Source organism: Oncorhynchus kisutch, unplaced genomic scaffold, assembly GCF_002021735.2.
Source record: "Oncorhynchus kisutch isolate 150728-3 unplaced genomic scaffold, Okis_V2 scaffold1280, whole genome shotgun sequence".
Classification (NCBI taxonomy): Eukaryota; Metazoa; Chordata; class Actinopteri; order Salmoniformes; family Salmonidae; genus Oncorhynchus; species Oncorhynchus kisutch.
The window spans coordinates 62,225-88,290 of NW_022263225.1; the positions used below are offsets into that span (position 1 = coordinate 62,225).

General features: G+C 44.0%; 1 protein-coding gene across 1 annotated transcript in view; it reads right to left on the reverse strand.

Annotated features, from left to right (window-relative positions):
- The window catches only part of LOC109885755 (transient receptor potential cation channel subfamily M member 5), a 45,580-nt gene extending 20,709 nt beyond the window's left edge, over window positions 1–24,871 (reverse strand). Inside the window, exons 1-14 of the mRNA XM_031818178.1 lie at window positions 24,785–24,871; window positions 20,187–20,254; window positions 19,882–20,047; window positions 16,009–16,189; window positions 15,686–15,852; window positions 15,319–15,496; window positions 14,870–14,934; window positions 14,379–14,564; window positions 13,803–13,902; window positions 13,365–13,483; window positions 12,726–13,087; window positions 2,231–2,381; window positions 601–724; window positions 30–175 (exon numbers count right to left, since the gene is read on the reverse strand). Coding sequence (XP_031674038.1) covers window positions 30–175; window positions 601–724; window positions 2,231–2,381; window positions 12,726–13,087; window positions 13,365–13,483; window positions 13,803–13,902; window positions 14,379–14,564; window positions 14,870–14,934; window positions 15,319–15,496; window positions 15,686–15,852; window positions 16,009–16,189; window positions 19,882–20,047; window positions 20,187–20,254; window positions 24,785–24,811 — 2,040 coding nt within the window. The 5' untranslated portion in view covers window positions 24,812–24,871. The remainder of the gene's footprint in view (window positions 1–29; window positions 176–600; window positions 725–2,230; window positions 2,382–12,725; window positions 13,088–13,364; window positions 13,484–13,802; window positions 13,903–14,378; window positions 14,565–14,869; window positions 14,935–15,318; window positions 15,497–15,685; window positions 15,853–16,008; window positions 16,190–19,881; window positions 20,048–20,186; window positions 20,255–24,784) is intronic.
- Window positions 24,872–26,066: the final 1,195 nt, after the last annotated feature.

The window sequence follows — 26,066 nt, forward strand, 5'->3', positions numbered from 1 at the left end:
GTGTGCCTGCACGTGTTACCGTAGCCTACCTGAACTCCATTGTGGGCGAAGAAGCACTTGGCGTCAGCCTCGGTTGCCAGGTTGAGGACGGTGGATTGATTCCAGCAGCGGGTCCTTCTCACCAGAAGAGCATAGGCCCTGTCTTCACTGTTAGAGTAGCATTCCCCAAACAGATCTGGCAACCCATACACACACACAACACACTCAACACACTTACCAAGACACCGTTCAAATCAGGCTTTTGTCTGTTGTGATGATCTCACTGTGAATTTTAACCCTAGGAGAATTTCCTAGGAAATAGATACTTTCAGGGAACATCTTTGTCTTTGTGGTATATTTCAACTAAGTGATGGTTTGTGATCCCAGAGCATTATGTCATCGCAGAGTGTGACGCTGCATGTTATATCCAGTGTGTGTGTGTGTGTGTGTGTGTGTGTGGTGTGTGTGTGTGTGTGTGTGTGTGTGTGTGTGTGTGTGTGTGTGTGTGTGTGGTGTGTGTGTGTGTGTGTGTGTGTGTGTGTGTGTGTGTGTGTGTTTGTATGTGTGTGTGTGTGTGTGTATGTGTGGTGCATGTGCCTACACGCTCCTCGTGTCTCTCACCTAGGGCAAACTGCTCATACTTGGCCTCCTTCATGCTGCGTGCTGACTCTGCCTCTGACTCCAGGCCAGACATCTCTTTCAGGATCTTACAACCAGCTAGAGCCGCAGCTACAGCTTCAGGACCCTGGACCACAGAGAGAGAGAGAGAGAGAGAGAGAGAGAGAGAGAGAGAGAGAGAGAGAGAGACAGAGAGAGAGAGAGACAGAGACAGAGAGAGAGACACACACAGAGACAGAGAGAGAGAGAGAGAGAGAGAGAAAGAGAGAGAGAGAGACAGTCAGAGAGAGAGAGAGCGAGACAGTCAGAGAGAGAGTGAGCGAGACAGAGACAGAGAGAGAGAGAGAGAGAGAGAGAGAGAGAGAGACAGTCAGAGAGAGAGAGAGCGAGACAGAGAGAGAGAGAGAGAGACAGACAGAGAGACAGAGAGGGAGAGAAACAGAGAGAGAGCAATACTTGAACAGAGCAATACTCAATCATGAGGCATCAGAGCTAAAGGAACTGAATAATATTAAGAAATGCTACAGATGGAAGGAAGGTATTGTGGAAACCTACCAAAAAACAATTAGGCAACAACAAATTCAATCCCTTTTAGATAACATCCTGGGGGAAAAAAATTCGCTGTAATAGTGAAAGTGTAAACTTGGCAGTAGAAAACCTAAACAGTATATTTGACCGCTCAGCTTCCCTATCAAATCTAAGAACAACCTAAGAAAATCGCTCTTTTTCCTCCAAACATAATGATGGTCATTATGGCCAAACAGTTCTATTTTTGTTTCATCAGACTAGAGGACATTTTCCAAAAAGTACAATCTTTGTCCCCATGTGCAGTTGCAAACAGTAGTCTGGCTTTTTTATGGCGGTTTTGGAGCAGTGGCTTCTTCCTTGCTGAGCAGCCTTTCAGGTTATGTCGATATAGGACTGGTTTTACTGTGGATAGATACTTTTGTACCTTGAAATACATCCACAGGTACACCTCCAATTGACTCAAATTAATGTCAATTAGCCTACCAGAAGCTTCTAAAGCCATAAAACAGTAGATGTAACCTAACCGACTTGCCAAAACAATGGTTTGTAAACAAGATATTTGTGGAGTGTTGTAAAACGAGTTTTAATGGCTCTAACCTAAGTGTATGTAAACTTCCGATTTAAACTGTATGTTTCTCATCCCAATAAAGCCCTTTGATTTGTATTGAAATTGAGAGAGAGAGAGAGAGACTGACCATCCTTTTGTGAGTGTAATGTTCACTAATGTTTCCATTGTTCATTTCCCTTTTGTTATTGTCTATGCCATTTGCTTTGGCAATGTAAACATGTTTCCCATGCCAATAAAGCCCTTTGAATTGAGAGAGAGAGAGAGAGAGAGAGAGAGAGAGAGAGAGAGTCAGTGTGTGCGTGTGTGTGTCTGTCTGGCTGTAAATGTCTTAATGTGCAGTAAGTGTGTATGTTTGGTACTAAACTCCCTCTCACCACCACCCTGCTCAACACCATACTGATGATATCTACATTATCTTTTAAACTGCCTGTATTGACACTGGCCAGCAATAAAACCTGCACTAACTACTGGGCTTGACCTTCATTTGAATAATCTCCTGGAGATCAGAACTAACTCTCTGGGAGGGAGGGGACTGACCATGGCCCAGAAGTAGTTAGCCATCTGCTGCCGGTTCTGGAGAACAGCCCAGAGGAACAGGTCCCTCCAGGGGTGCTCACAGCGCTCCTCCAACTCAGCAAGGCTCTTCTGGTTGTTAAAGAGACGCCCTGCCCTTCTTGCCTGTCTTCTCCTGGAGACAACACACACACACACAGTGAGACACACACACTTAAGGATGAAGAAGAGTGAACTCTGACAGACACATAGAAATGCAGAGAAAAATGTGTCTCTGCTGGACATCTTGACATGGTTGCAATCTCTTCTTCAGAAAAGCCTTGGAATCTGTGAGGGTTTCTTTCTCAAGCCACAATTCTGTGTTCAGCTGTGATCCACGAGGAACTATCTGTGATTCATGAGGAACTATCTGTGATCCATGAGGAACTATCTGTGGTCCATGAGGAACTATCTGTGGTCCACGAGGAACTATCTGTGGTCCATGAGGAACTATCTGTGGTCCATGAGGAACTATCTGTGGTCCATGAGGAACTATCTGTGGTCCATGAGGAACTATCTGTGGTATCTGTGATCCATGAGGAACTATCTGTGATCCATGATGAACTATCTGTGATCCATGAGGAACTATCTGTGGTCCATGAGGAACTATCTGTGATCCATGATGAACTATCTGTGATCCATGAGGAACTATCTGTGATCCATGAGGAACTATCTGTGATCCATGATGAACTATCCTGTGATCCATGAGGAACTATCTGTGATCCATGAGGAACTATCTGTGATCCACGAGGAACTATCTGTGATCCATGAGGAACTATCTGTGGTCCACGAGGAACTATCTGTGATCCATGAGGAACTATCCATGAGGAACTATCTGTGATTCATGAGGAACTATCTGTGATCCATGAGGAACTATCCTATGAGGAACTATCTGTGATTCATGAGGAACTATCTGTGGTCATGATGAACTATCTGTGGTCCATGAGGAACTATCTGTGATTTCATGATGTGATAAACTCACTCTGCGTTACCTCAGGAAGAGCCTACCCAGTACCCACCGTGGGCAGCTTCTGATAGAAGCCTTTACACGAGTCGTGCAGGAAATCTTTCAGCACTTTGGACACCTCATGCAGGGTGAAGCGGGCCTTCCGGTCCCGACTCGGCTTGTGGTTGGTCGTGGGGGGGTCCAGGGTCCGTGTAGACTTCAGTAGGAGCTGTTTCTCCTGGTGCTTCTTCAGGAGGAGGAGATGAAGGAGGCTCTTCTCTGACACGGAGCAGTAGAGCTCCTGCAGGCGGCCGTAGGTCAGGAACTCACCCAGGACACACGCCGTTGTCCACAAATAGACGCACAAAGTCGGGCTTATCATTGACCAGCGCGTCCATCATCACCTCCTCCAGGTCACCTGCCTGCGAGGGTCAGTAGAAAGTGCTATATATTACTAACTTTGTAGTAAACTACCAATACAATTCCAATATTCTGTTTTACTAAGCAATATTTATCCTGCATATAGGCTTTTTATTTTTTATTTTATTTTACCTTTATTTAACCAGGTAGGCAAGTTGAGAACAAGTTCTCATTTACAATTGCGGACCTGGCCAAGATAAAGCAAAGCAGTTCGACAGATAAAACGACACAGAGTACACATGGAGTAAAACAACATACAGTCAATAATGCAGTATAAACAAAGTCTATATACAATGTGAGGTGAGAAGGGAGGTAAAGGCAAAAAGGCCATGATGGCAAGTAAATACAATATAGCAAGTAAATACTGGAATGGTAGTTTTGCAATGGAAGAATGTGCAAAGTAGAAATAAAAAATAATGGGGTGCAAAGGAGCAAAATAAATAAATAAATTAAAATTAAATACAGTTGGGAAAGAGGTAGTTGTTTGGGCTAAATTATAGTGGGCTATGTACAGGTGCAGTAATCTGTGAGCTGCTCTGACAGTTGGTGCTTAAAGCTAGTGAGGGAGATAAGTGTTTCCAGTTTCAGAGATTTTTGTAGTTCGTTCCAGTCATTGGCAGCAGAGAACTGGAAGGAGAGGCGGCCAAAGAAAGAATTGGTTTTGGGGGTGACTAGAGAGATATACCTGCTGGAGCGTGTGCTACAGGTGGGAAATGCTATGGTGACCAGCGAGCTGAGATAAGGGGGACTTTACCTAGCAGGGTCTTGTAGATGACATGGAGCCAGTGGGTTTGGCGACGGTATGAAGCGAGGGCCAGCCAACGAGAGCGTACAGGTCGCAATGGTGGGTAGTATATGGGGCTTTGGTGATAAAACGGATTGCACTGTGATAGACTGCATCCAATTTGTTGAGTAGGGTATTGGAGGCTATTTTGTAAATGACATCGCCAAAGTCGAGGATTGGTAGGATGGTCAGTTTTACAAGGGTATGTTTGGCAGCATGAGTGAAGGATGCTTTGTTGCGAAATAGGAAGCCAATTCTAGATTTAACTTTGGATTGGAGATGTTTGATATGGGTCTGGAAGGAGAGTTTACAGTCTAACCAGACACCTAAGTATTTGTAGTTGTCCACGTATTCTAAGTCAGAGCCGTCCAGAGTAGTGATGTTGGACAGGCGGGTAGGTGCAGGTAGCGATCGGTTGAAGAGCATGCATTTAGTTTTACTTGTATTTAAGAGCAATTGGAGGCCACGGAAGGAGAGTTGTATGGCATTGAAGCTTGCCTGGAGGGTTGTTAACACAGTGTCCAAAGAAGGGCCGGAAGTATACAGAATGGTGTCGTCTGCGTAGAGGTGGATCAGGGACTCACCAGCAGCAAGAGCGACCTCATTGATGTATACAGAGAAGAGAGTCGGTCCAAGAATTGAACCCTGTGGCACCCCCATAGAGACTGCCAGAGGTCCGGACAGCAGACCCTCCGATTTGACACACTGAACTCTATCAGAGAAGTAGTTGGTGAACCAGGCGAGGCAATCATTTGAGAAACCAAGGCTGTCGAGTCTGCCGATGAGGATATGGTGATTGACAGAGTCGAAAGCCTTGGCCAGATCAATGAATACGGCTGCACAGTAATGTTTCTTATCGATGGCGGTTAAGATATCGTTTAGGACCTTGAGCGTGGCTGAGGTGCACCCATGACCAGCTCTGAAACCGGATTGCATAGCAGAGAAGGTATGGTGAGATTCGAAATGGTCGGTAATCTGTTTGTTGACTTGGCTTTCGAAGACCTTAGAAAGGCACGGTAGGATAGATATAGGTCTGTAGCAGTTTGGGTCAAGAGTGTCCCCCCCTTTGAAGAGGGGGATGACCGCAGCTGCTTTCCAATCTTTGGGAATCTCAGACGACACGAAAGAGAGGTTGAACAGGCTAGTAATAGGGGTGGCAACAATTTCGGCAGATAATTTTAGAAAGAAAGGGTCCAGATTGTCTAGCCCGGCTGATTTGTAGGGGTCCAGATTTTGCAGCTCTTTCAGAACATCAGCTGAATGGATTTGGGAGAAGGAGAAATGGGGAAGGCTTGGGCGAGTTGCTGTTGGGGGTGCAGTGCTGTTGTCCGGGGTAGGAGTAGCCAGGTGGAAAGCATGGCCAGCCGTAGAAAAATGCTTATTGAAATTCTCAATTATGGTGGATTTATCAGTGGTGACAGTGTTTCCTATCTTCAGTGCAGTGGGCAGCTGGGAGGAGGTGTTCTTATTCTCCATGGACTTTACAGTGTCCCAGAACTTTTTGAGTTAGTGTTGCAGGAAGCAAATTTCTGCTTGAAAAAGCTAGCCTTGGCTTTTCTAACTGCCTGTGTATAATGATTTCTAGCTTCCCTGAACAGCTGCATATCACGGGGGCTGTTCGATGCTAATGCAGAACGCCATAGGATGTTTTTGTGTTGGTTAAGGGCAGTCAGGTCTGGGGAGAACCAAGGGCTATATCTGTTCCTGGTTCTAAATTTCTTGAATGGGGCATGTTTATTTAAGATGGTTAGGAAGGCATTTTTAAAAAAATATCCAGGCATCCTCTACTGACGGGATGAGATCAATATCCTTCCAGGATACCCCGGCCAGGTCGATTAGAAAGGCCTGCTCGCAGAAGTGTTTCAGGGAGCGTTTTACAGTGATGAGTGGAGGTCGTTTGACCGCTGACCCATTACGGATGCAGGCAATGAGGCAGTGATCGCTGAGATCTTGGTTGAAGACAGCAGAGGTGTATTTAGAGGGGAAGTTGGTTAGGATGATATCTATGAGGGTGCCGTGTTTAAGGTTTGGGGAGGTACCTGGTAGGTTCATTGATTATTTGTGTGAGATTGAGGGCATCAAGTTTAGATTGTAGGATGGCTGGGGTGTTAAGCATGTTCCAGTTTAGGTCGCCTAGCAGCACGAACTCTGAAGATAGATGGGGGGCAATCAGTTCACATATGGTGTCCAGAGCACAGCTGGGGGCAGAGGGTGGTCTATAGCAGGCGGCAACGGTGAGAGACTTGTTTTTAGAGAGGTGGATTTTAAAAGTAGAAGTTCAAATTGTTGGGTACAGACCTGGATAGTAGGACAGAACTCTGCAGGCTATCTTTGCAGTAGATTGCAACACCGCCCCCTTTGGCAGTTCTATCTTGTCTGAAAATGTTGTAGTTGGAATTAAAATGTCAGAGTTTTTGGTGGTCTTCCTAAGCCAGGATTCAGACACAGCTAGAACATCCGGGTGGCAGAGTGTGCTAAAGCAGTGAATAGAACAAACTTAGGGAGGAGGCTTCTAATGTTAACATGCATGAAACCAAGGCTATTACGGTTACAGAAGTCGTTCAAAAAGAGAGCGCCTGGGAATAGGAGTGGAGCTAGGCACTGCAGGGCCTGGATTCACCTCTACATCGCCAGAGGAACATAGGAGGAGTAGAATAAGGGTACGGCTAAAAGCTATGAGAATTGGTCGTCTAGAACGTCTGGAACATAGAGTAAAAGGAGGTTTCTGGGGGCGATAAAATAGCATCAAGGTATAATGTACAGACAAATGTATGGTAGGATGTGAATACAGTGGAGGTAAACCTAGGTATTGAGTGATGAGAGCGAGATATTGTCTCTAGAAACATCGTTGAAACCAGGAGATGTCATTGCATGTGGGTGGTGGAACTAATAGGTTGGATAAGGTATAGTGAGCAGGACTAGAGGCTCTACAGTGAAATAAGCCAATAAACACTAACCAGAACAGAAATGGACAAGACATATTGACATTAAGGAGAGGCATGCTTAGTCGAGTGATCAAAGGGTCCGGTGAGTGGAGAGGTTGGTTGGTGATTTAGACAGCTAGCCAGGGCATCGGTAGCAAGCTAGCATAGGATGGAGGTCTGTTGTTAGCCACCTCCTGCGCTCCGTCAGTAGATTAGTGGGGTTCCGTGTGGTAGAGGGGATCAATCCAAATCACACAACAACAACAAAACAAAAAACAATAGATATAGTTATAGAGGCCCAAGAAGAAAACATAACAACAATAATAAAAAAAAATAATAATAAACACGAGGACAGGGCCGATGTACGCACACACACACACACACACGGGCACACACATACACACACACACACACACGGACGCATAAAACACACACACACACGCACACACACATAGTGATAGTGGCATACACATGAACATTTTGACCCAAGCACTCTAGCACGTAGATGCAGACACTGAAACGAGTACCCACAACTCTGTGCTTCAACAACAGACATACGTTCTTTACGGTTCCTACCGTGCTGTGGAAATGACTGTGACAACATTGACAATATGAAGCTAGATTCATGTGGTGACCTGAACTTGATGAGGTTGGTCCAGATGAGAGGGGGACAGAAGAAAGACAGCACCAGTTTGGAGATGGCTGTGTCTGTAGTCATCGCCCCCCACCAGATCTTAGTGAGGAACCCCTGGGACAAACCATGATCACTGTTACCAACCTACCACACCTTACCTTATCTTAGGCCATACTAATTATATTACATAGGCCATACTAACTGTATTACATAGGTCATACTAATTGTATTACATAGGTCATACTAATTGTATTACATAGGTCATACTAATTGTATTAATTAGGTCATACTAACTGTATTACATAGGTCATACTAACTGTATTACATAGGTCATACTAATTGTATTACATAGGTCATACTAATTGTATTACATAGGTCATACTAATTGTATTGCATGTTAACATATATATTTTTTTCAAGTGAGGCGAGCACAGTTTAGTCTCTGGGGAGGTTAAAGAGGTAGTTCAGTCGTAATCTAAGAGGATGTTGTGAATTGTTTACTGTAAAATTGAGGACATTATTTTGCTATAATCCTGCAAAAAAAATGTTTTTAAAAGGGCAACCATTTAATTAAATGTGTATGGCCTTACTACTGTAAAAGTGTAGGACACACAGAAACCATCAGAGGGCACATCACCCCATAAAAACACACCAATCAACACTGAAACCAGCAGAGGGCACAATCAACCCATAAAACACACCTAGCAACACTGAAACCATCAGAGGGCACATCACCCATAAAACACACCAATCAACACTGAAACCAGCAGAGGGCACATCAACCCATAAACACACCAATCAACACTGAAACCAGCAGAGGGCACATCACCCCATAAAACACACCAATCAACACTGAAACCAGCAGAGGGCACATCAACCCATAAAAACACACCTATCAACACTGAAACCATCAGAGGGCACATCACCCCCATAAAACACACCAATCAACACTGAAACCAGCAGAGGGCACATCACCCCATAAACACACCTATCAACACTGAAACCATCAGAGAGCACATCACCCCATAAAACACACCTATCATCACTGAAACCATCAGAGGGCACATCACCCCATAAAACACACCATCAACACTGAAACCAGCAGAGGGCACATCAACCCATAAAACACACCTATCAACACTGAAACCAGCAGAGGGCACATCACCCCATAAAACACACCTATCAACACACAGTCCCACACCAAGAGGGACTCTGTGAATATTGTCTGTGTACACAGTCACACACCAAAAGGACTCTGTGAATATTGTCTGTGTACACAGTACACACCAAGAGGGGAATGTACACACACCAAGAGGACTCTGTGAATATTGTCTGTGTACACAGTCACACACCAAGAGGACTCTGTGAATATTGTCTGTGTACAGTCACACACCAAGAGGACTCTGTGAATATTGTCTGTGTACACAGTCACACACCAAGAGGACTCTGTGAACATTGTCTGTGTACACAGTCAAATATATCTAATGTATAATTTGTTTATGGAACACAGAGATTAAAAGTAAGGAGGCCACATGTCTGTTTCAGTGTGTCTGTGTGCCTGCACGTGTTACCGTAGCCTACCTGAACTCCATTGTGGGCGAAGAAGCACTTGGCGTCAGCCTCGGTTGCCAGGTTGAGGACGGTGGATTGATTCCAGCAGCGGGTCCTTCTCACCAGAAGAGCATAGGCCCTGTCTTCACTGTTAGAGTAGCATTCCCCAAACAGATCTGGCAACCCATACACACACACAACACACTCAACACACTTACCAAGACACCGTTCAAATCAGGCTTTTGTCTGTTGTGATGATCTCACTGTGAATTTTAACCCTAGGAGAATTTCCTAGGAAATTTTCAGGGAACATCTTTGTCTTTGTGGTATATTTCAACTAAGTGATGGTTTGTGATCCCAGAGCATTATGTCATCGCAGAGTGTGACGCTGCATGTTATATCCAGTGTGTGTGTGTGTGTGTGTGTGTGTGTGTGTGTGTGTGTGTGTGTGTGTGTGTGTGTGTGTGTGTGTGTGTGTGTGTGTGTGTGTGTGTGTGTGTGTGTGTTTGTATGTGTGTGTGTGTGTGTGTATGTGTGGTGCATGTGCCTACACGCTCCTCGTGTCTCTCACCTAGGGCAAACTGCTCATACTTGGCCTCCTTCATGCTGCGTGCTGACTCTGCCTCTGACTCCAGGCCAGACATCTCTTTCAGGATCTTACAACCAGCTAGAGCCGCAGCTACAGCTTCAGGACCCTGGACCACAGAGAGAGAGAGAGAGAGAGAGAGAGAGAGAGAGAGAGAGAGACAGAGAGAGAGAGAGACAGAGACAGAGAGAGAGACACACACAGAGACAGAGAGAGAGAGAGAGAGAGAGAGAAAGAGAGAGAGAGAGAGACAGTCAGAGAGAGAGAGAGCGAGACAGTCAGAGAGAGAGAGAGCGAGACAGAGACAGAGAGAGAGAGAGAGAGAGACAGTCAGAGAGAGAGAAAGCGAGACAGAGAGAGAGAGAGAGAGACAGACAGAGAGACAGAGAGGGAGAGAAACAGAGAGAGAGCAATACTTGAACAGAGCAATACTCAATCATGAGGCATCAGAGCTAAAGGAACTGAATAATATTAAGAAATGCTACAGATGGAAGGAAGGTATTGTGGAAACCTACCAAAAAACAATTAGGCAACAACAAATTCAATCCCTTTTAGATAACATCCTGGGGGAAAAAAATTCGCTGTAATAGTGAAAGTGTAAACTTGGCAGTAGAAAACCTAAACAGTATATTTGACCGCTCAGCTTCCCTATCAAATCTAAGAACAACCTAAGAAAATCGCTCTTTTTCCTCCAAACATAATGATGGTCATTATGGCCAAACAGTTCTATTTTTGTTTCATCAGACTAGAGGACATTTCTCCAAAAAGTACAATCTTTGTCCCCATGTGCAGTTGCAAACAGTAGTCTGGCTTTTTTATGGCGGTTTTGGAGCAGTGGCTTCTTCCTTGCTGAGCAGCCTTTCAGGTTATGTCGATATAGGACTGGTTTTACTGTGGATAGATACTTTTGTACCTTGAAATACATCCACAGGTACACCTCCAATTGACTCAAATTATGTCAATTAGCCTACCAGAAGCTTCTAAAGCCATAAAACAGTAGATGTAACCTAACCGACTTGCCAAAACAATGGTTTGTAAACAAGATATTTGTGGAGTGGTTGTAAAACGAGTTTTAATGGCTCTAACCTAAGTGTATGTAAACTTCCGATTTAAACTGTATGTTTCTCATCCCAATAAAGCCCTTTGATTTGTATTGAAATTGAGAGAGAGAGAGAGAGAGACTGACCATCCTTTTGTGAGTGTAATGTTCACTAATGTTTCCATTGTTCATTTCCCTTTTGTTTATTGTCTATGCCATTTGCTTTGGCAATGTAAACATGTTTCCCATGCCAATAAAGCCCTTTGAATTGAGAGAGAGAGAGAGAGAGAGAGAGAGAGAGAGAGAGAGAGAGAGAGAGAGAGAGTCAGTGTGTGCGTGTGTGTGTCTGTCTGGCTGTAAATGTCTTAATGTGCAGTAAGTGTGTATGTTTGGTACTAAACTCCCTCTCACCACCACCCTGCTCAACACCATACTGATGATATCTACATTATCTTTTAAACTGCCTGTATTGACACTGGCCAGCAATAAAACCTGCACTAACTACTGGGCTTGACCTTCATTTGAATAATCCTCCTGGAGATCAGAACTAACTCTCTGGGAGGGAGGGGACTGACCATGGCCCAGAAGTAGTTAGCCATCTGCTGCCGGTTCTGGAGAACAGCCCAGAGGAACAGGTCCCTCCAGGGGTGCTCACAGCGCTCCTCCAACTCAGCAAGGCTCTTCTGGTTGTTAAAGAGACGCCCTGCCTTCTTGCCTGTCTTCTCCTGGAGACAACACACACACACACAGTGAGACACACACACTTAAGGATGAAGAAGAGTGAACTCTGACAGACACATAGAAATGCAGAGAAAAATGTGTCTCTGCTGGACATCTTGACATGGTTGCAATCTGTTCTTCAGAAAAGCCTTGGAATCTGTGAGGGTTTCTTTTCTCAAGCCACAATTCTGTGTTCAGCTGTGATCCACGAGGAACTATCTGTGATTCATGAGGAACTATCTGTGATCCATGAGGAACTATCTGTGGTCCATGAGGAACTATCTGTGGTCCACGAGGAACTATCTGTGGTCCATGAGGAACTATCTGTGGTCCATGAGGAACTATCTGTGGTCCATGAGGAACTATCTGTGGTCCATGAGGAACTATCTGTGGTATCTGTGATCCATGAGGAACTATCTGTGATCCATGATGAACTATCTGTGATCCATGAGGAACTATCTGTGGTCCATGAGGAACTATCTGTGATCCATGATGAACTATCTGTGATCCATGAGGAACTATCTGTGATCCATGAGGAACTATCTGTGATCCATGATGAATTATCTGTGATCCATGAGGAACTATCTGTGATCCATGAGGAACTATCTGTGATCCACGAGGAACTATCTGTGATCCATGAGGAACTATCTGTGGTCCACGAGGAACTATCTGTGATCCATGAGGAACTATCCATGAGGAACTATCTGTGATTCATGAGGAACTATCTGTGATCCATGAGGAACTATCCATGAGGAACTATCTGTGATTCATGAGGAACTATCTGTGGTCCATGATGAACTATCTGTGGTCCATGAGGAACTATCTGTGATTCATGATGTGATAAACTCACTCTGCGTTACCTCAGGAAGAGCCTACCCAGTACCCACCGTGGGCAGCTTCTGATAGAAGCCTTTACACGAGTCGTGCAGGAAATCTTTCAGCACTTTGGACACCTCATGCAGGGTGAAGCGGGCCTTCCGGTCCCCGGACTCGGCCTTGTGGTGGTCGTGGGGGGGTCCAGGGGTCCGTGTAGACTTCAGTAGGAGCTGTTTCTCCTGGTGCTTCTTCAGGAGGAGGAGATGAAGGAGGCTCTTCTCTGACACGGAGCAGTAGAGCTCCTGCAGGCGGCCGTAGGTCAGGAACTCACCCAGACACACGCCGTTGTCCACAAATAGACGCACAAAGTCGGGCTTATCATTGACCAGCGCGTCCATCATCACCTCCTCCAGGTCACCTGCCTGCGAGGGTCAGTAGAAAGTGCTATATATTACTAACTTTGTAGTAAACTACCAATACAATTCCAATATTCTGTTTTACTAAGCAATATTTATCCTGCATATAGGCTTTTTACATTCCATTATTATACTAAGGTAAGATACGTTTTTTAATGATCCTTGATGTGGCAGCAAATATATTACATAAACAATAATCAGCACTAGCAGTACAACGTTCAGGACCAATAGGAGAGAGAGAATGAATGAAGGAGGGACATCTCATGCTGTCTTTCATTCTCACCGTCCACTCCACGTCCCCATTGAAGATGTGGCTCTTAGCGATGTCCACCCGGTTCCAGGCCACCGCCAACTTCAGCTCATCCAGGAAGTCCTGAGCTTCCTGACTCTGGCTCTTACAGGCTGCATGACACACACAGGGCAAAGGTTAGATGTTAGGGGTCAAAGGTTAGATGTTAGGGGTCAAAGGTTAGATGTTAGGGGTCAAAGGTTATGACCCGTTCAGAAAGAAAGTTCATATCCATCAAAAACAAAATGAGCGTATTTCTTTTCTATGTTGACGGATGGCTTCCAGTAACTCCCCAAACCTCTTTATATGGAGCATAATTGTAGAAGTATTGATCTTATAATGGATATCTTTCATCTGCTTCTTTTCAAGCCCTTTTTAGGATTGATATACAGTAAGTGCTGTCAGCCGCAGTAGAAGCATTCCATCCAGTACCTTTGACCAAAGCTTTGAGGATGACTGTGTCCAGCTCAGAGCTCTCCTGCTCGGGGTCATGAACTGTCAGGAGGTGGCCGTTGTCCAGTATCTTCTGGATCTAAAGATCAGGAGGAAGTCAGTCATTCAACCTCTCTCTGCTCTCTCTCTCTGCTCTGACTCTCTCACTTTGCTCTCTCTCTCTGCTCTCTCTCTCTGCTCTCTCTCTCTGCTCTCTCTCTCTACTCTCTGCTCTCTCACTCTCTACTCTCTCACTCTCTGCTCTCTGCTCTCTGCTCTCTCACTCTCTACTCTCTCACTCTCTGCTCTCTCTCTGCTCTCTCTCTCTGCTCTCTCTCTCTGCTATCTCACTCTGCTCTCTCTCTCTGCTCTCTCACTCTGCTCTCTCACTCTGCTCTCTCACTCTGCTCTGTCACTCTGCTCTCTCTCTGCTCTCACTCTCTGCTCTCTCACTCTGCTCTCTCGCTCTGCTCTCTCTCTCTGCTCTCTCTGCTCTCTCTCTGCTCTCTCTCTCTGCTCTCTCACTCTGCTCTCTCTCCCTGCTCTCTCTCTGCTCTCTCTCTCTCTGCTCCTTACCAGCTTGGTCCAGTTAGTGATGTCAGTGCTGTGGTGCACGCTGGGAAAGGTGTCTAGCAGGAGCTCCTGCACGCTGTCCATGTCCCAGCAGCCCCGGTTCATCAGCGTGACCAGGATGTGGGCCACGCCCCCCGACCCCGCCAGTATCAGCCAGGGCATGGCGTTCCCTATGCCCTTATACATCCTCTGTACACAGAGACAGAGGAAGACTGCTTACCCAAACAGCACACACAGCAATATAGAAACTATGGTAACACAGCTACAGTATAACGCAGTATGATGTGCTGATAATTCACTGTAAGATTTGGAATGTTTTAATTACTGTCTCCAAATGATTCTGACTAAATAGGCACTTTGGATCAATTGAAATGTTGCTATGGCAACATAATATATAATAGGCCTCATACATGCTATGACAAGGAATATAATAACACATTATACTGAAAAGTTGAATTAATGGAAAACTAATATTTTCCAAAAATGTGAGAAACCTGTAGGATCCGAGGTTCTCCATGCACCAGGAGACACAGCACTGGGATCTCAAAGCTGCCTGCACCTGTAGCGATGCAGAATGTCAACAAGGGCCCTGGTTGATTCCTTAAAACCACTCCCAAGTCAAAAAGAAGCATTCTTCCTGAAGAAATACAAGTGTGCTGTGTCGAATATGACGCACAGTAAACATTAACAACCTTCAAATAAGTTGGGGGGGGGGGGGGGGGGCAGGTAGCCTAGTGGTTGGAGCGTTGGGCCAGTAACCAAAAGGTTGCTGGATCTAATCCCCGAGCTGACAAGGTAAAAAATGTCTGCCCCTGAACAAGGCAGTTAACCCACTGCTCCCTGGTAGACAGTCATTGTAAATACGAATTTGTTCTTAACTGACTTGTCTAGTTAGATAAAGGTTTACAAAAGAGTAAGTATGTTTAAGTTGAAGTAGGTTCACCTCCATATCCGGTGCGCTGCAGGGAGATATGCTTGAGCAGCTTGACCCTCATTTCGCTGGTGGCCCCGGGGCGCTGAGGGTCCTCCTCAACCAGGACAAAGTGGGAGTGGTTGCAGTCCAGGGAGTACACCGCCCCATGGGACAGGTCCTGGGGCTCCACCACGGCAGGCTGGTCTGGCTGCAGGAGGACACACGTCGGTCAGAGAACACATTTCAGAGGAGCGCGTAACAACAACTCAGCAACTCGCACACAGACACACATATAGACGTTTTACTGGGACCTCGTTGTCTCGTCTAATCACATGTTAAATGTAATCAACATCTACTCTGAACTCATATGATCTTCTGCATGGATGTGTATGGAGACCTGAGCAGCAAGCAGAGCGTCTCTGTTGTGGATCATGTTCCAGGGAGCGATGCCGATGGCCACCACCTTGACCTTAGAGGAGGTGCTGGCCAGAGAGTGGTCACGGACAGCCTGGCCCAGGTGCTTGGTGATGCCGAAGCGAAGCCCGTTGGTCAGGATCCAGGCACCTGTGAGGTAGAGACATCATCTCACTTTGTCCAACATGCTCACTTTAGAGCAGGGAACTCAACGTGGCCCATTGGCTGCCCACGGTGATCTTAGTAAAAACAAAAGTGAATGTGTGTGTGTGTGTGTGTGTGTATGCGTGTGTGCGCGTGTCCCACCTGTGCTCTGAGCAGCCTTGACCAGTCCTTTCCTCACGGTGTCCCTGAGCCAGGGTTTCATCTGAGCCAGCTCGTCTCCCCCCACCAGAGCCACCACCAGGTGTGGAGGGGATAGTCCCCACTGCTCTGTCAGCATCTGGTAGATTAACACTGGATCTGTGGAGCTGTGAACCCTCACAAACTGGACAGAGAAGCACAGTGTGGTATTTACTGAGAGATGTACATGGTCAAGGAACAGGTCCTCGTTCATATTTCTTTAATCTCTTTCTTGACTTGAAATAGTTTTGTAAAATGATGAGAAACATGGATAACTTAAGCTGAAATGACTGAATGAGAATATGCATTAATTATCAATCTGCATTGTTTTGATAATTCAGGCCATGTTAGTGCTGAAATGGAACACAGTCCTGCACATACTGGAATGGAACACAGTCCTGCACATACTGAAATGGAACACAGTCCTGCACATACTGAAATGGAACACAGCCCTGCACATACTGAAATGGAACACAGTCCTGCACATACTGAAATGGAACACAGTCCTGCACATACTGAAATGGAACACAGTCCTGCACATATTGAAATGGAACACAGTCCTGCACATACTGAAATGGAACACAGTCCTGCACATATTGAAATGGAACACAGTCCTGCACATACTGAAATGGAACACAGTCCTGCACATACTGAAATGGAACACAGTCCTGCACATACTGAAATGGAACACAGTCCTGCACATACTGAAATGTAACACAGTCCTGCACATACTGAAATGGAACACAGTCCTGCACATACTAAAATGGAACACAGTCCTGCACATACTGAAATGGAACACAGTCCTGCACATACTGAAATGGAACACAGTCCTGCACATACTGAAATCGAACACAGTCCTGCACATACTGAAATGGAACACGGTCCTGCACATACTGAAATGTAACACAGTCCTGCACATACTGAAATGGAACACAGTCCTGCACATACTGAAATGGAACACAGTCCTGCACATACTGAAATGGAACACAGTCCTGCACATACTGAAATGGAACACAGTCCTGCACATACTAAAATGGAACACAGTCCTGCACATACTGAAATGGAACACAGTCCTGCACATACTGAAATGGAACACAGTCCTGCACATACTGAAATGGAACACAGTCCTGCACATACTGAAATGGAACACAGTCCTGCACATACTAAAATGGAACACAGTCCTGCACATACTGAAATGGAACACAGTCCTGCACATACTGAAATGGAACACAGTCCTGCACATACTGAAATGGAACACAGTCCTGCACATACTGAAATGGAACACAGTCCTGCACATACTGAAATGTATCTCTCCAGGACCACAGTTTGTGATCACTGAACTGTCTCTTAGATAGGACCAATATGGATGGTGGTACGGAACCATTTCCAACTGTGGTTGTAACAGTGTTGCCATCTGGTCATAGCACCTTGTGGTTGTAACAGTGTTGCCTTTTTTATTTTTTATTTTATTTATTTTACCTTTATTTAACCAGGTAGGCAAGTTGAGAACAAGTTCTCATTTACAATTGCGACCTGGCCAAGATAAAGCAAAGCAGTTCGACAGATAAAACGACACAGAGTTACACATGGAGTAAAAACAAACATACAGTCAATAATGCAGTATAAACAAGTCTATATACAATGTGAGCAAATGAGGTGAGAAGGGAGGTAAAGGCAAAAAAAGGCCATGATGGCAAAGTAAATACAATATAGCAAGTAAAATACTGGAATGGTAGTTTTGCAATGGAAGAATGTGCAAAGTAGAAATAAAAAAATAATGGGGTGCAAAGGAGCAAAATAAATAAATAAATAAAAATTAAATACAGTTGGGAAAGAGGTAGTTGTTTGGGCTAAATTTTAGGTGGGCTATGTACAGGTGCAGTAATCTGTGAGCTGCTCTGACAGTTGGTGCTTAAAGCTAGTGAGGGAGATAAGTGTTTCCAGTTTCAGAGATTTTTGTAGTTCGTTCCAGTCATTGGCAGCAGAGAACTGGAAGGAGAGGCGGCCAAAGAAAGAATTGGTCTTGGGGGTGACTAGAGAGATATACCTGCTGGAGCGTGTGCTACAGGTGGGAGATGCTATGGTGACCAGCGAGCTGAGATAAGGGGGGACTTTACCTAGCAGGGTCTTGTAGATGACATGGAGCCAGTGGGTTTGGCGACAAGTATGAAGCGAGGGCCTTGTGGTTGTAACAGTGTTACCTTGTGGTTGTAACAGTGTTGCCTTGTGGTTGTAACAGTGTTACCTTGTGGTTGTAACAGTGTTGCCATCTGGTTATAGCACCTTGTGGTTGTAACAGTGTTACCTTGTGGTTGTAACAGTGTTGCCTTGTGGTTGTAACATTGTTACCTTGTGGTTGTAACAGTGTTGCCATCTGGTCATAGCACCTTGTGGTTGTAACAGTGTTGCCTTGTGGTTGTAACAGTGTTACCTTGTGGTTGTAACAGTGTTGCATTGTGGTTGTAACAGTGTTACCTTGTGGTTGTAACAGTGTTGCCATCTGGTCATAGCACCTTGTGGTTGTAACAGTGTTGCCTTGTGGTTGTAACAGTGTTACCTTGTGGTTATAGCACCTTGTGGTTGTAACAGTGTTACCTTGTGGTTGTAACAGTGTTACCTTGTGGTTGTAATAGTGTTACCTTGTGGTTGTAACAGTGTTGCCTTGTGGTTATAGCACCTTGTGGTTGTAACAGTGTTACCTTGTGGTTGTAACAGTGTTGCCATCTGGTTATAGCACCTTGTGGTTGTAACAGTGTTACCTTGTGGTTCTAATAGTGTTACCTTGTGGTTGTAACAGTGTTACCTTGTGGTTGTAACAGTGTTGCCTTGTGGTTATAGCACCTTGTGGTTGTAACAGTGTTACCTTGTGGTTGTAACAGTGTTACCTTGTGGTTGTAATAGTGTTACCTTGTGGTTGTAACAGTGTTGCCTTGTGGTTATAGCACCTTGTGGTTGTAACAGTGTTACCTTGTGGTTGTAATAGTGTTACCTTGTGGTTGTAACAGTGTTGCCTTGTGGTTATAGCACCTTGTGGTTGTAACAGTGTTACCTTGTGGTTGTAACAGTGTTACCTTGTGGTTGTAACAGTGTTGCCTTGTGGTTGTAACAGTGTTACCATCTGGTTATAGCACCTTGTGGTTGTAACAGTGTTGCCTTGTGGTTGTAACAGTGTTACCTTGTGGTTGTAACAGTGTTACCATCTGGTTGTAACACCTTGTGGTTGTAACAGTGTTGCCTTGTGGTTTTAACAGTGTTACCTTGTGGTTGTAACAGTGTTGCCATCTGGTCATAGCACCTTGTGGTTGTAACAGTGTTGCCTTGTGGTTGTAACAGTGTTACCTTGTGGTTGTAACAGTGTTGCCTTGTGGTTATAGCACCTTGTGGTTGTAATAGTGTTGCCTTGTGGTTGTAGCAGTGTTACCTTGTGGTTGTAATAGTGTTGCCTTGTGGTTGTAACAGTGTTGCCTTGTGGTTATAGCACCTTGTGGTTGTAATAGTGTTACCTTGTGGTTGTAACAGTGTTGCCTTGTGGTTATAGCACCTTGTGGTTGTAATAGTGTTGCCTTGTGGTTGTAGCAGTGTTACCTTGTGGTTGTAACAGTGTTACCTTGTGGTTGTAGCACCTTGTGGTTGTAGCAGTGTTGCCTTGTGGTTGTAGCAGTGTTGCCTTGTGGTTGTAACAGTGTTACCTTGTGGTTGTAGCACCTTCTGGTTGTAGCAGTGTTACCTTGTGGTTGTAACAGTGTTACCTTGTGGTTGTAGCAGTGTAACTTTGTGGTTGTAATAGTGTTACCTTGTGGTTGTAGCAGTGTTACCTTGTGGTTGTAGCAGTGTTACCTTTCCCCTTGTCCTACTGGTGCCAGTGAAGTCAATGTCCCCCACTCGTCCTGCAGCCCAGTGACCCCTCTCCTTGTCCCCTCTGCTAGCACCCCGGCCTCGGCCTTCAGCCACACTCTCCACGGCCTCGTCCAGCTGAGAGTAGCAACGGCAGGCCAACAGAGCACTGCCACAGCACAGACACATTAATACATACAGAATACACATTATACACATAGAAACAATGTACATCACATACAGTAGTATTTACAGTCCGGTCATTCACAATCCACTATGACAAACAAACAAACACAAACCACTCCTACCTTTGCTCCCGTGACCACTCCAGTACATCCCCGCATCGTGGGCATCGTCTCTGCAGCGGTAGCGCCCCCTATAGACACAGCACCCATAGTGCACTACATGACTTTTACCCAACATCCAGGTAAATCTAACCCAGAATCATTCACCAGTCACTCTGCTGCTGATGACAGGTGTGAGGCATCTCCAAGAGCTTAGACCTACAGTACCAGTCACTCTGCTGCTGATGACAGGTGTGAGGCATCTCCAAGAGCTTAGACCTACAGTACCAGTCACTCTGCTGCTGATGACAGGTGTGAGGCATCTCCAAGAGCTTAGACCTACAGTACCAGTCACTCTGCTGCTGATGACAGGTGTGAGGCATCTCCAAGAGCTTAGACCTACAGTACCAGTCAAAAGTTTGGACACACCTACTCATTGAAGGGTTTTTCTTAATTTTTTACTATTTTCTACATTGTAGAATAATAGTGAAGACATCAAAACTATGAAATAACACATATGGAATCATGTAGTAACCAAAAAAGTGTTAAACGAATCCAAATATATTTATTTTACATTTGTACCAACTATATCACACTGTCATCACCCCTTAATACACAGTACTACCAACTATATCACACTGTCATCACCCCTTAATACACAGTACTACCAACTATATCACACTGTCATCACCCCTTAATACACAGTACTACCAACTATATCCCACTGTCATCACCCCTTAATACACATTACTACCAACTATATCACACTGTCATCACCTCTTAATACACAGTACTACCAACTATATCACACTGTCATCACCCCTTAATACACAGTACTACCAACTATATCACACTGTCATCACCCCTTAATACACAGTACTACCAACTATATCACACTGTCATCACCCCTTAATACACATTACTACCAACTATATCACACTGTCATCACCCCTTAATACACAGTACTACCAACTATATCACACTGTCATCACCCCTTAATACACATTACTACCAACTATATCACACTGTCATCACCCCTTAATACACAGTACTACCAACTATATCACACTGTCATCACCCCTTAATACACAGTACTACCAACTATATCACACTGTCATCACCCCTTAATACACAGTACTACCAACTATATCCCACTGTCATCACCCCTTAATACACAGTACTACCAACTATATCACACTGTCATCACCCCTTAATACACAGTACTACCAACTATATCACACTGTCATCACCCCTTAATACACAGTACTACCAACTATATCACACTGTCATCACCCCTTAATACACAGTACTACCAACTATATCACACTGTCAGCACTCCTTAATACACAGTACTACCAACTATATCACACTGTCATCACCCCTTAATACACAGTACTACCAACTATATCACACTGTCATCACCCCTTAATACACAGTACTACCAACTATATCACACTGTCATCACCCCTTAATACACAGTACTACCAACTATATCACACTGTCATCACCCCTTAATACACAGTACTACCAACTATATCACACTGTCATCACCCCTTAATACACAGTACTACCAACTATATCACACTGTCATCACCCCTTAATACACAGTACTACCAACTATATCACACTGTCATCACCCCTTAATACACAGTACTACCAACTATATCACACTGTCATCACCCCTTAATACACAGTACTACCAACTATATCACACTGTCATCACCCCTTAATACACAGTACTACCAACTATATCACACTGTCATCACCCCTTAATACACAGTACTACCAACTATATCACACTGTCATCACCCCTTAATACACAGTACTACCAACTATCATCAAAGGCAAATGTATCTGCTGCACTATGTACCTTAATAGGACAGCTCTTATAAGGATGTGAATGAAATGAGACAGGATGTTATCAGAGGGAGTTAGATGGACAGGGAGAGCAGGAGAGGTTAACCTCTGTGGCTCCTCCCCCTGTTCGGGCGGAGCTCAGCGGTCGTCGTCGCCGGCCTACTAGAAGGTGGCTCCTCCCCCTGTTCGGGCTGAGCTCAGCGGTCGTCGTCGCCGGCCTACTAGAAGGTGGCTCCTCCCCCTGTTCGGGCGGAGCTCAGCGGTCGTCGTCGCCGGCCTACTAGAAGGTGGCTCCTCCCCCTGTTCGGGCGGAGCTCAGCGGTCGTCGTCGCCGGCCTACTAGCTGCCACCCATCCATTGTTCCTTTTCGTTTGTGTCTGTCTGGTTTTTCTTTACACCAGTGTCCTATTAGTTTAATTCAGTGGGTTTATTAACCTCCGCTGCCTGCTAGTCTTTGTGAGGGATTATTCGCTGTTGTTGCTCTGTTAGGGGTGCGTGTTTGCTCTGTTAGGGGTGCGTGTTTGCTCTGTTAGGGGTGCGTGTTTGCTCTGTTAGGGGTGCGTGTTTGCTCTGTTAGAGGTGCGTGTTTGCGCCACGGGGTTTTCTTTCTCAGGGTCGTTGTACCGTTTTGGACTGTAATTAGGAGTAGCGGTTTCTCCTCCGTGTGTTGCGTTTATTCCCTGTGTGTGGCGACTTCGTTTGGGCGTGTTCCTCCACCTGTTGTCGTTGAGTTGGGACTTCTAATAAACGATTGTGCTACTGGGACTTCCTTGCTCTCCTGCTCATGACTCCTGCACCTCCCTCCTCTTAGGAGGCACGTAACAACCTCATTGGATGCAATGTTGGATACCAGAAAAGTTGCTCCATGTAACTGAAAGGAGTAGTTGGCTTTTATTTTTCTTCTCAATCGATGGATGCCACTCAGCTCAGGGCTGAGGGTTGGCTGTAAAATGAGATTAGACTGCTGCATTTAACCTATATTCTTCCCTAGACAGAGCTGAGGGTTGGCTGTCAGATGAGACTAGACTGCTGGAAAAGAACCATAAAAGATTTGTCTCCTACTGGCAGCGATTAAGAATTTGCATCTGAGTCAACATTACTTGACGGTGCTCATTTGCCTGGGATGCCTGGTAAAAGATGATCATCAGAAATGGGAAGAGATTCGAGGCCCATGCCTGCACAGCAAAAACAAGCAGCTTCAGCTTGTTACCGTATTTGGCCTCACTGACCACTCAGTAAAATGTATTGGATCATGGCCAATAGTTTGTACAGGTTATGGGCAAAGATCCAACCCCCCCAACTCATTTAATCCTCTACTGTAAACATTTAGGTTTTTCACCTCAAAAATATTTCAAACTAGTATTTCACTGCTTCTCAAACCTGATTCTGGGGTCCAGTCTTCCTCTCGGTCACTGTCCTCACTATCAGAGGTTATGTATGATATTGACCAAGCCCATCATTTTACATCAAATCTTTCATTGAGCATGATATTGCCCTGAAAAGTAGCCAAACTGACAACGTTGCCCTAGGCAACACAACAAAGTAGAGGTATGGCACAACGTTGCCCTAGGCAACACAAAGTAAGCTACCAAACGGTGTTGTGTTGTGTTGTCTGAGGGCACCGATGTGCAGTAGAGGATTAAGACGTACTGATGGCGTGCAGTTTGTCACAATCGCTTTTTTATGTAAAAGTGAGTCTGGTCTCGACGGCTCTTATTTGAATGTGGGGCAGGAGGGATTGTGTGAGGGGAAAGGACCATTGTCCATGCAAACATAACATTTGCATGCAAGGTCAGGAAGAGTTCAAGTGACAACAAGTGAAGAGGGTGTGTGTGAGGTGGAGGGGGGGGATACGTGGGTGCCTGTTTGTATATGTGTACGGTATGCTCCTCGGTATAGAGGCATGCAGGCTTGAGTCAGTGTGCCTGCTTCCTGTGTCCTGTATTGTGATTTCTGCTCCACTAGATTAGTGGGCTGTTATCACTCAAATAATGAGGTCACGGGCCAATAGTTTGACGAGGTAACTTCAACCAACTCTACAGTCTCAGGAAGTATGATACACACTACGTCATAACATGTTTACAAATGAATGCTGATTTTTCTATGAACTCAAGTGTTCTACCACTTTAATAATGAAACATATTTGGAAGGTAAGGTAGAGTACTGTTGACTTTCCTTTTAAAACTAGTCCTTTATGTTAAGGCCCACAGGCAATGTTGAATTAAACCTGAATTTGTCCCACAGCTATTTGAGTATCACTGTTTAAACCCCCCAACAGGAATGAAAGCCACACGGTAAGATGTGTTTACCATCAGACTGGGTCCACTGACAGGAACAATATTCCAAGTGGCATTTCAAGACCTTTTCAAAAAGTAAAAATAGCACTTGATTATATTCTATGATTATATACTACAGATAATATCCGTAGTGACATTCCACTAGACGAGAGCCACATTACATGAATCATATGATTACATGTCTACAAATCACAAAGAAGAATGCTGTTGTGCATCCAAACTGTAAACATTTATAATTTTCCATCTCTCTCACAGGTTGTGAAATAATATTTCCAAGAACCAAATAAATGTCAGAGGAAGTGATTCTTAAAAGCTGAGCACTTTATCACAGACATACATATAGAATAGTGCCTGCACACTCAAATGGAAAAAATACATAAAAAAATGATGACAAATCAACAGACACGTGGGAGAGATTGGTCAACCATAAAATGGGATCCCCTTACAGTCGCTAACATAGTTACTTACCAGAGGCGTGTCTTGTCTCTCTGGCATCGCTGTGGTCTAATGTGCAGTCAGCTTCACTCCAGTCAGCGATCTCTGTCCTGGGGAAAGTGACACCAGGTGAGCCCTTGGAGACTCCAGGAAGCAGCAGGTAGGTAAGCCACGCCCTGGCCTTCCTCTGACCAATCACAGTCCCCAATGAGCTCCATTATCTTTGCGTCATTATCTGCACCACCAGTGCACCTGTACAGGAGTCCAATCAGAACAATGTAATTCACATGGCTACACTACAGGGAATTATTCAATGGGCTAGAATACAGCAACTGATAACTGAAATAATACAATAACTGATAACTGATATAATACAATAATTGATAACTGATATAATACAATAACTGATAACTGATATAATACAACAACTGATAACTGATATAATACAACAACTGATAACTGATATAATACAATATCTGATATAATACAATAACTGATATAATACAATAATTGATAACTGATATAATACAATAACTGATATAATACAACAACTGATAACTGATATAATACAACAACTGATAACTGATATAATACAACAACTGATAACTGATATAATACAATAATTGATAACTGATATAATACAATAACTGATAACTGATATAATACAACAACTGATAACTGATATAATACAACAACTGATAACTGATATAATACAATATCTGATATAATACAATAACTGATATAATACAATAACTGATAACTGATATAATACAATAACTGATATAATACAACAACTGATAACTGATATAATACAACAACTGATAACTGATATAATACAACAACTGATAACTGATATAATACAATAACTGATATAATACAATAACTGATATAATACAATAACTGATATAATACAATAACTGATATAATACAATAACTGATATAATACAATAACTGATATAATACAACAACTGATAACTGATATAATACAGCAACTGATAACTGATATAATACAATAACTGATAACTGATATAATACAATAACTGATATAATACAATAACTGATATAATACAATAACTGATATAATACAATAACTGATATAATACAATAACTGATAACTGATATAATACAACAACTGATAACTGATATAATACAATAACTGATATAATACAATAACTGATAACTGATATAATACAACAACTGATATAATACAATAACTGATAACTGATATAATACAATAACTGATATAATACAATAACTGATAACTGATATAATACAATAACTGATAACTGATCAAGACAAAGGAGATGATTGTGGA